The sequence below is a fragment of the Protopterus annectens genome, chromosome 13.part0 (assembly GCF_019279795.1).
Source record: "Protopterus annectens isolate FY-2018-M chromosome 13.part0, PAN1.0, whole genome shotgun sequence".
NCBI lineage: Eukaryota > Metazoa > Chordata > Ceratodontiformes > Protopteridae > Protopterus > Protopterus annectens.
This window is the reverse complement of record NC_056747.1, coordinates 499059293-499071364: the sequence shown is the minus strand read 5'-3', so window position 1 is coordinate 499071364 and position 12072 is coordinate 499059293. Positions and strand designations below refer to the sequence as shown.

The 12072-nt window shown below is 35.9% G+C and overlaps 1 protein-coding gene across 1 annotated transcript in view; it reads left to right on the top strand.

Moving 5' to 3' along the window:
- Window positions 1–3913, top strand: part of LOC122787923 (dynein beta chain, flagellar outer arm-like) — a 5188001-nt gene extending 5184088 nt beyond the window's left edge. Inside the window, exon 100 of the mRNA XM_044054850.1 lies at window positions 3121–3913. Within this exon, the coding sequence (XP_043910785.1) occupies window positions 3121–3308 (188 nt within the window). The 3' untranslated portion in view covers window positions 3309–3913. The remainder of the gene's footprint in view (window positions 1–3120) is intronic.
- Window positions 3914–12072: the final 8159 nt, after the last annotated feature.

Below are 12072 nucleotides of genomic sequence, written 5' to 3'. Positions count from 1 at the left end.
TTTCAAGGCAAAGGAGTGAAAAAGAAGTAGATTGCTAGGTCTTCGTTTCAGATGTGTGCATTCACACCTACTGACAATTTGAAGTTCCCAGTAGATGTAATTAATGCATGTCTTTAAAATGTGGAAGAGAATTACAACACCCAGAGAAAGTACATGCAAACACAGAGAGGACATGTAAACTCAGCAAAGAAGGCTCGAGGTGAAAAATAAGTGAAAAACTTCTTGCTGAGAAAATTATAGATGAAAAAGTGTAAGACTGTGAATTGTTTTACAGCTTATGAAGGCCATAAAAGCATAGTGCTGCCACACAGATGTCAGATAGAAGCAGTGTCACTGTGGTGACTGGACAGATTTAAAAACTGTTAGCTATTTCACTCTGCTATACTTTTGTGTTTTAACAGCACAAAGTGCATGACAGCTTTTAAAGCTGTGAAATGCTTTGTGCGTTGTTCTGTGCTTAAGACTAGAGCTTATCAGTGCTGAAATGTGCTTAACATAGAGGACTATGATTGAATCTTTGATCATATCAACCAACTTAGTATGTACTTGAGACATGGATGACAAAAAAATGATCTAGAGACTAACGTTTGAGAGGTGAATCATGGAATCCATGTTTAGAATGCATAGTTAAGGGTTATGATTGAAGACCTGATGATAATTGTTTTTAGTGCATGGAGCTTTACTTGCTCCATGTACTACCAGCTATAGAAACAAAAGTATAGGAGTGCAAAGTATTTTACCAGCTTTGAAAACCACTACTAAAGTCAATCAGACAATAGCACACCTTTCAGCTGTCCCTTACTTTCTGGGACATTACTGATTTTGGCTCAAAATCTGCTCTGTCTCCTCCTAAAATGGCCAACTCTATGAGAAAAGGTGGTGGGATATACTTATAAGTAACAACAAATAAAATCATAGACTTCAGAAAATGCATGCTAATTCACTTGCTGTTATTCTGCCAACTTCACAAGTTAGTAGTAGTAATATTTAAAAACCTGTCCCTGATTTTGGCTGCTTATATCTGGATATGTCCCTGTTTCTGCAGATAGAAGGTTGAGATTTATGAACAGCAGATGAAAACAAAGTGATGTTAAGCCATGTTGGTCTGCCACACTTTCTATTTATAAGTGTGGCAGATTGACTTTCTAACAGCTTTTACAAACTGTTTTACTTTCTGCTACTTTTCTTTGCTGGCCAGCATTGTCCACATTTAGTCCTTAGTATGTGGCTTGATCTTAATAGTGGTTAGGAACAAGTTTATTTTTCTCTCGATTTCAGAGTTTAATTGCAGCACTCATTGCACTACATAACAGATTATGATTGGGTCACTGAACATAACCTGTTTATTATGTGTTTGAAACATGGATGCCAAGAAATTCACCTCAAGAGCGAAGCTTGAGAGTTAATCTTAGCACCCATGTTGAGAACACATAATTTAAGTTTATGATTGGAAACTCTTATCATAATCCTTTGTTGTGCATGAAGCTATATCTGCTCCATGTATTACTAGTTACAGGGGGGGATGCTAAGGGTTTTGCTGGCTTTCAAAGCTGTAAAACAATTAACAGATGCTATCAGAAAGGCAGCGTGTTGCATTTACCTTTCATGCCTCTCAACTGTCTAGATTTTCATAGTGCATCCAGATTATTGCTTATTATTTTTGATCTGCTCCTCATTAAAATCTTTGTTTTTTTAAACAAACCACTGAGGATTGGAGTCACTAAATGTGACATTCATTTCAGGTTCAGAGTTTGTATCCTTCAGAAAATGCATGGTAACACATCCTGCTATTCTAGCAACTTTCTAAATTTCTAGAGGAAGTTAGGACACATTACCGGTGCAGACAGCAGGTGGAAACAAATCTTTTGTTCAGCTGCTGTCATTTCCTGGTCAGTGCTGGCAGATTTTTCTGCCTAGCCTGAGACTGGACCTTAACAGTTTCAACACAGGGTGCTTGACAATTGTTAATGTCAGGTCTCGCACCAATAGCTCTTAACTGGTTTCCAAATATTGTAGCGCGATCTCAGTGTTCCTTGCACTACAAGTCTGTTATCCATGGAGAACCATACATGCATTTTGAGGTTAGTTCAAGATCAGGAGCTCTTATCATACTAACAGTGAGGGGCTTGAGGTGATTTATAAAGTGAGCAAACGTGGCATCAGAATCTTCTTACCAGCTTCAAATTCTTCTGTCCGTCAGAGAAATACCTGGATTTTATGTGAGTGGAACTTTAGCATTCTGTCCCTTTTAATTAAGGCGGAAAAACAGGGTCAAGTGTATTACCCCTAAATGTCTTTTTTTTAAATTTTCTACAAGAAATGTATTTTTATTTTTCACTTAGAATTGTTTAGACAGCAGTGTCTTCTTTACTTTTATCATCAGTCTCCACGAGCAGTGTGTTTAGTCTGTCTGTCTTTCCAGTATGGTCCTTATATTTATTGTCTTTAAATGATGTATAACTGGTTAACTAAGTTATAGGTCACCTACATCTGGAAAATGGAATATTTTTGACTTATTTTGTTGTTTCTGTCTGATAATTATAATATTCATAATACATGGAGATAAGTACTTAAAAGAATGAAGTACTACACCAGACACTTTTGTATTTATTTTAATCATACTCACTTTAGGCAGTAACATCTCCTGTCTGTGTAATTAATCTGCAGAATTGCAAAGAAATATTATTGCTCATGCTCCATAATGGTATACATATACCTTGTTTGCCAAATGTTGAAACACAAGATATTATGTCTATTACATATCTTGTGCATTTAGAACAGATACATGTGAATCAAAATGCTCATAAACTGTCTCCAGGGGATGATAGTGGGCTTGCATACATTAAAATATGATGGATCAACAACTGATAAAACAAGTGGTTAATGGACCCCAAGTCACAGTGATTGTGAAAGGTTATCATGTAGTAACTATACAGTTGACAAAAATGTGAAATGTGCATACTTTGCATTAGTTTGTCCTGTAGATATTTAAGATTGTATATTCTGCTTTGTTGCAAAATCTAAAATATTGATGCAACAATAACTAGGTATCATGTTTACTCTATTAACATGGAATGTTAGTAACACAACTCTTATCTAAGATGTTTTCCTTTATTTCAGATGCTTATTCTTCACAAAACAAAGAAAGAGAATATATATCTGAAGAAAAAGGACCATGTCAAGATCAGTATTCCACTGATGATTCTAAATTATTAAGCAACCAACCCCTTTATCTGGTACCTGGTGATGAATCCATTTTAAATCAAAACATGGAGAGGGAGAAGTCACAAACATCTGTTCGGAAATAGGCAGAAGTAGTGAAGAGGGTCAGTAGCTTCACAAAGCTAGTTGTGATGTACAAAGGATCTCAGTAACACACACACGCAATTAGATATTACAATTCAAGGTTCAAATGAAGATACTCTTAGGCATTAATTCCATGCATATAACAAAAAGTCTGGATTTCCTTACCTTTATAAAAAGAAGCTCCTTCGGGAAAACACAGATGATCATGTATTTGTGCCTGAATCTGAAGAGACTGCCATTGATAAGGTCCTTGAGTTAAAGCAAAAAATTCTAGTAAGTAAGACAAACAGCAAGACTGAAAATAAGAAAAGGGAAATATCAGTATACATAGCAGTTGGAGTTACATAAATAATTCTCACTCATACTCATACCCAGTGAATCTTACCATCTTAAGGCATAATAATGCCACTTTAAGGGCAGTAACAAATAAACGTTGACAGCTTTTAATTCGAAGGAACTGTTATTGAGACAAAACAGTAATGCTATAGCCCTTTCCTTTGTACTGCATTAGTAAATTACTGATTGTCATAATCCAGTAATTACTGTGTTTTTATATGCTTTCATTTTAATAAAGAAGATGATGTTAATGAAGATCATAAAATCTTAAGATGTATTTTGCTTGTTTTATTTTTTTAATTTATTTACATGTGTACTCCTGTATTACTTTGTTCATACTTCAGTAATTAAATGTCCCACTGCAATGGTTTGATTATTTTATTTATTTGTTTTGCTTTTTGTTTACCAGATTTATCTGACTGGGTTTATTTTTAAAGAACCTGTAAAATCTGTACTATAAAATTGCTAGTGAGACTATATTTCCGGTTTGGGAGAGTTATATTTCAGGTTAGTGAAACAAAGAGGAGGCTACAAATGACAGGTCTAAGATACAGGTAAGTGCTTTACTAGAGGTTTATCCATTATGGTGTTGAAGAAGGTGGGAAACATTTTAGATTCCCAGACTGTGGGATCCAGTCTGATATGGCTTGTATTGTTTTCCATTATGACAACCACAGCAATATTTATTATTTTGTTTTATACAGGATATACTAAGATGATCTCAGCACGGATGCCACCAACAAAACTGTAAATTGGTTTATTCAAAAAGAAAACTGAAAGCTTTTGTCTTTACATTTAAAAAAAAAAACTCATCAGAGTGATTTCTGGTGAAACCTAATACATTAAATACATATAACCTACCAATAGGAGGCACAGTGATGAAATTAATTGGTCAATAATGTTAAATCAAGATTAAATCACTACACTCCAAGATCACATAAAAACAGGAAAACGGATGTGCCAACCCAAACAGCAAGCAGCACCGTTCACTAAGATGCTAACCATATTGCAGTATAAAAAGTATAAAAAATGTATAAAGTATATAAATTGTATATTTAATGTACACACAAATAAATATGAATAAAATGATTAAACTACAGCAGCCGTCATCTTTAAAACACTAAAAATGGAAACAGAGTCATTTAACCCTGGTGAAACTGAGGCATTGGGCCTCAGCTGCCAAACTAGTTCCTTTAGCTGAAGCAAAGTCGCAGTGCTTGCCCCAAGAGGAACAACCATCACATTGTCAATAGCAAAGAAAGTAAACTCCTGTTGGTGGTCTGGAAGATGTGCCATACAGCAGTCATTGTGGGAGCGAGCCTGTAGCTATTCAAATATGTTTACATGTATTTGAGGGGTTTTGGGGGGAAGGGTAGTGAAATCAGAAAAATTTGCTTAGTGGGTGAGTTGGTGTTCATGTAAGGTGGCTGTCAAACAGATGTGTTTGTGCCTTTCAGCTTTTCCCGGTTAGGGGTCACCACAGCGGAACTCCGTTCCGCTAATGATTGGCAGTAGATTTTTACGCGCCGAGTTGCCAGCCCTGACGCACAACCTTCAACGAAGGTACGCCCATTCACACATGTCTCCACACAGAAGACGGTCTTGCTGAGAATCGAACAGGACAACATCATACTGTGAGGCGACAACGTTACCGCAGCACCACCACCGTGTGTTAATTTACAAAAAAAAATAAATAAAAAATAGGAAAGAACTAGACTGTTTTCACACTTTGGAGTGACCTGCTAAATACAGCATTGCCTGAATGAATATAGAAAAGTAGGAAGATTGCCTTATCAGGTGATTAGCTTTTCTTCTTGTAAGAGATGCTGGTAGAGGGGGATGAACATCCAGCTTCAGAATCAGGAAACGTCAGTAAGTGTGCTTGACAACTTCTAGGATTATGTTTGCTGGTAACTGTAGTTTTGTAGTTCATTCTAGTTTCTTGCTATCTATATTTGAATTTTCTATCCAGTAATATGCAGGTGTTTTCAACACGTTTGTGATCTTTTTACATGAACAGTTAATATTACTTGGGAAATATAATATTCTAACAACTTCTTTAGACATCTGCAATGTACTAACTGATGTGTCTCAAGTAGTTTGACTCATTAATTAAAAACATTAAAGTTATGATTGGTAGATCCTGACTTGCTAAAGAGGGTGGGACATCTGACTAATTACTCAATGTCACATGACTGTATCAGTAGACTTGATTGGATGTACATAATGATGGATATGGAACCTTGTTATTTAGTGACAGATACACCATGTTGCCATTACCTGCCTACTGCTGTTCAAGCACAGCAGTAATGCCCCCTGCTGTCATACATGCCCCACCTTCATGATGACTACATACCTGTGTCATTTGTATCCCTAGGATTTTGGTGTGGCTAGAAGAGGTAATTAGTTCTTGTTGGGAAAGTCATAAATGGAAAAAATGTAGGCATCCATTTTGAACAATGCCTTTAAATGATAGCAGCATGCAGAATTCAGGACATACATTGACAGGTATCATTGGTGTACCAGTGGGCACTACAGAACCATTTATGATGTGTTATTCCTATTTTTTTCAGTATGAGCACATAATGATTCAGAATATGTATTCTTTCTGATGTTGTAAAAAGTGACAGCACAGCAGCATTCAGATGCAAAAGTTGTGGCAAAAATAAACAGGGCTAGAGTCCTTTTCATACGGAAGACCAAGTGAGGCTGCAGAACCTAGCCCAAGTGATTAAACTATCTTACATTTCAAGGATATCAGTTGTTCAGTGGATATTTTGTCCAAGGTTCAGATCTATACCATTAGGGATAATTAAAATCCCTTTCTCTTTCTGAGCCTTTGCCCCCCCCCCTTTATTTTAGGCTTTATCCAGATTTCTTCAGCTGAAAGGTTCAGAGGTATGACACCTTATTTATTGTTTGTGCTGCCAGTAGTCCCGCACACTCATTCTCTCTCACTCACTCTGTCAAACAGGCACACTTCTACTTCAAAAAATGCATGCTAACACAAATTCTAATATTCAAGTAAAATATGTTCCTATTTTGACCCTTTGCTCCCCCTTTATTTTAGGCTTATCCATTAATCTTCAGCTAAGAGTTGGGAACATATCTCTCAACTGTCCAATTTTTGCAGAATATCCAGATTTTTGGCTCACATGGTTAGTCCATTCCTCATAAAATTTGTAGTGTTCTGTGAAGTCACTGGGGATTGAATTCATTAAGTAATGACATACATTTTAGTTTCAGACTTCATGTCATTCAGAAAATGCATGCTAATGGAAATACTGTTATTCTAGCAAACTCCTGTTTACAAGAGCAATAATTGAAATCCATCCTTATGTTTGGTCCGTTGTTTCCCTGTTATTTGTGGCTCTGTCCAGATTTCTTGTGCCGAGAGGGTGAGAGGTATGAGAGGCATGCAAAACTCTTGTGTGATGCTGCTGCTGCTAGGGATCACCCAATTGCTTTCACTCTTCACTTTCTCTCACACACACACACACACACACACACGCACACGCACACGCACATGCACATGCACATGCACACGCACATGCACACGCACATACACTCACACACACATTTTCTTCTGCTTTCATGCATGCGTTCACTCACACAGGCAGTCAGCAATGTAAACATACTTACACACACACATTTTCTTCTGCTTTCATGCATGCGTTCACTCACACAGGCAGTCAGCAATGTAAACATACTTACACACACACACACACACACACACACACACACACACACACACACACACACACTTTTTTTCTGTTTCATTTATTTTCAATTATCTGTCTCTTTCTCTCTCTCTCTCTCTCTTACTTCCATACTTGCGCATACACTCTCACATGCAGACATAAACACATACATGCTTTTTATTTTACTCTTTTATTTTACACTGGCTAAACAGCAAAAGTGCTGCTTAGTGAGCGTAAAATAATGTTGGCAGCTTGATATGCTGTCATGAAGTGGCAGACTCATTTGTCAGCAGGCATTACCTGTAGATTAACACCCTGCTGGAGAAAGGAGAACATTCATTCTCCAATCAAGGTGTGATCTACACATCACCCATTCTCTAAATGTCATTAAGATATGACAGTGTATAAAACCCTTCCTAGCTACATATCCTACTAGGCAATCCAGTTATATTCTTGTGATCAGTGACTCAGTGTCTTTTTAACACAAACAAATAATATGAGTCTCTGTAAAGAATAAGCAACCAGAACACACTTAATATGAGCAACGATTTCGATATTGCTGTTAGACTAAATAGAAATCATGACAAGTATGATACGATCACAGTTTATATGAGAATCAATAATTTGAGTAAGCCAGCAAGACAATCTCTGCATTGCCAAAAAAAAAAAAAAACATATGTTGAGAAATTCTATCATGCTATCAAATGGTACCTTTGTTTAGAACTACAGTCTTGATTTTCAGTTCATGGTTAAAGACCTGATGCTATAAGTAGAGATTCGGCTTACATGTGATATGCCAACCACTTGCCTGCCTGTTTGCATTGGATGGATTGCACATATCCAGAGAAATACATGTACTAAAGAAGAAGTGTCCAACATCCTGCTTATACATGCATAAAGTACAACTAAGTATTTGACACAAACTTTCTAACAAAACTGTGGTTTAGGAAATATTGCTAGGAAAAAAGATAAAACAAAAAGTGGGGTATTCCTGAAACCTTTTTCTTTTTTTTTTTTTTTTATATGAATTTAGGTTTATCCAATGTGTTGTGTTGAAGACTAATTCAGTACCCAGTTTACCAAGTTTCATAATCTGTCATTGTTATAGACTAAAGAACACATGATATTGGAAAAGCCGACTTAACGGCAAAGTTAATAGAAAAAAGTCCATGAACTGGAATCTCTACACATAAAAAGTGTACTGGAAAAACTTCTGATTAAAGCAGCCTAAGGGTGCTGCCTTAATAGTCTGCCACAGGTAAAAATGAAAGCAGTCACAGTGAGAAGTGGAGATGGGATGTCTTCAACCAGTCCATAAAATGCTTGGATCCCTTAAATAATTCACATGTTTTAAATCATCTCAGCAATATTCATTGCTAGCAGAACTAACATCATCTGGTCTTATGTAGCAATACAATGAGAATGTGATGCCGTTGTAGAAAATTTACTAGATATATTACTACAATCTTTGTAAAGCAAACACTTACCTCTTATTACCAGACATAACTCAGCAGCTTGGCTAAACACTGCAGAAAGGAATGATATTCTGGCTAAAAAAGTAGTCATGACATTCAAAGTTTTAATATTCCATTCATATTAGGTAGAATTTTGCAATCTTAGAAATAACTATGAAAAAAATCATCAGGCAAGCAATGACCTCCTACTTTATTGTAACTCATTCAACACTTCATAAAACCTTATTCTGCAGGAGAGAAGTCAACAACTTAATGGTATGAAACAGCCTTTTTCACTTCCTAAATGGAATATGACACCATGCCATCTCTACTCCATCTGTGATATCCAAGCTATTTACAAAGTACTTAATAATCCCAACTCAGCCATTAGACTTAGCTTATAACAAATCAATGACAAAATTCAATTTATTTATAAAGGACTATACTCAACTGTTTCTACCTTCATAACTTTTTTCTGACGGACATTCCTAAACTCATTAAAACCTGAAATACATTTGTTGTTATACCTATTCGGGGTATTCTCTAAATTGTTAAAATATCCATGGTACCTCACACCACACAACAAATTTCATTTATTTTGCTTGCTTCAAAGGTACTGGAATGGCAATTTCCTCTCAATATACATTGTACCATAATTCATTTTAGTCACCTTAACTTCCAGCATCACATTTTTTGAAAAGTTCATATAACATTACCTGCCTCTCTTTGAGTTACAAATGATATCTTCCATGATACTAATCAGAATAAACTCAGTAGAAAAAGTGTTAATTGATTTAACAAAGACATTTTATTCATTGCAGCATTAAAAGCTTCTATATGAATACACACTCTACAACCTTTTGCCCACCATCCAGAGCTGGAAAGAAACATCTCAATGGATGAACCTTCACATTTTCAGCAGGAAACTTTATTTTCCCATGTCTCTGTCACAGCAACACAACTCAGTGTTCCTTGAGATTTTGTTCTTGACCCACTGTTATTATGTATCTTAGTAAAAGACTTTAAGAGTACTTTCACCCCTGTCCTGCACCTCTTCTGTGTTGACTACTTGATTACCTGGGCCTCATATCTTTAACGTCCATCATTAGTTTCCTCCTCAAATCACATCTTAAGGATATACATTCATGCCTTGCCTCTCTAGGACTGGAAATGAATGTTAAAAAGACAAAGACCATGGCATTTGGGATTATAAAAATACTTGCTGAATGGTTTTCAGAACTAGTTATTAATATTACCACTAAGATAAACCATAAACACTGTAATGGAATATAAATACTATAGATCAGCCACTCAGCTTCACCCTTTCATTTAGAATTTCAGGAAAAGTTAAACTCTTAGCTATTTGCCAGTGTTTCACCACTATTATCTATCACAGGATAAATTACTTTAAGAAAATGCATACATGCACCAGTCATAGAGTATAGTTTACTTATTAAAAGTGCCAATTTTTTAATCATTTGAAACAGACAGAGTTCAGGTTCTACTTAACAAGATATTTGGATTCATGGCCCAATCTGCATGTGATTGGTATCTTTAACCTCCCTCAACAAAGCTACGCTACGACCTGCCAGTGGGCCTTTATAGTTTCATCCATGTTGCCTTATAAGAGTCTACTTCTCTGTTACTGTCCCTCCATTGTTTCCTGTCAAAATTAAAACTCCTGCTCACAGCCTAAGCTCTTCTGAAGCAGATACTATTTTGATAAATTCCCCTGTATATTCCTTGGAATATTTCACTAAAGCTGTCTTGTACTGCAACCTCAGAGCTTCAGATGTCCTACTTTTAATATAAAATGCCTTATAACATCCCACCAGTTTAAGTCCAGTCTTATTAATATTCAGAAGGCTAGATTCATGTACATCTGTCTAAATATTTATTTAATTATGTATATACTTTATTGAAAAATGTTGCATTCTAACTGCCGAGGGTCCTATTTTTAACATTCCAATTTCAGTTTAATAAAATATGAGAACAAACTAAACAGAAAATAATGCAGAGAACAAAACTACAAAAGTAGCAGTGTTCTGAAGCTAAATATGACTGGAATGTACTATAAAACAACTTTACTACAGGCTTACTGTCTGCAATTAAAGAACAAAATAATGCATTTCCAACAAAATGCTTTAAATTATTCTGCCAGAATATTAGAATAAAATAAGTGCAATATAGCTGTTAACGTTCCTGTGTAGAGATACTCAGAATATTAACTTATTTTCATTTGAAAATGTATCCACAGATCTGATCTTAATCCAAATAAGCTAAAATGACCAACAGCAAACCAAAATGACTTCTTTCTCAAGAAAATGGCAGTGACCATCACTCAAATCACTGACTCTTCATGCCTGGATGTCCTCTTGTTCATTGATAATAATTCCTCATATTCTTCAGAGTCATGGATGCTGTGAAAGAAGATGGATTTCCTCCACCAGTAAATATCATTTGTTACGAGGATTTCATCTAGCAACTCACCATTATCTGGCTCTGCTCACTTGCTCAATCCGACAGCTCCTGGACTACCATAATAATAACATCCATGAGAATGGTTTGTTGTAATGTTATGTTAGGCACCATTACTTTTTGTAACATGCATACCTTCACTAAATATTTTTTCTGGAGATATTTCTGTCAGAGCATTAAACCCAGACATGCTACCTTTGAATCCACCTTAGCATTTTCTCCCTCTTCTATGTGATTTGAATTTTGTTATTGAAAAGTTAATATTGGCTTGTCCGAGACATTTTGTCTCTATGTCTTGCCTTTTATCAAGCTAACCTATTTGGGATATATCCTGACCAATTCGCTAGGTTTCCAAGGCTGAAGGGCAGTGTCCACATAGTCAGGTGCTTAAGCAGAGTTCCATATTAAAGGCAGTTAGAGTACTAAAAAGATTCAGAGCGTCCTTGCTAATAAAGTGTGCTGCCTCCACAGGCTTCATAGTGCGGGCACTCAACCAGTGCTTCTTCAAGGCTGGGCAGATTAATTCCCTTCAGGTAAGAAACTTCCACTAAAATGTTTTTTTGAAGTAAAAAACTTTGTTTCTCTGCGAAAACCTATTTACCTTTAGCTAGGGAATATTATTTTTTGGACTCTCATTACATGTAAAAAATGTTTTTTTTTCTGTTAAGAATGCTTGAGTAAAAAAAAATGTGTGTAAATGCTTTTGACTTTTTTTTTCTGCTTGGCAATATGGATTAATTGTGTTTGGGGTAGGATTTTATTATCCTGGAGACTATCTTTAAAAAGTTTTACCTCAG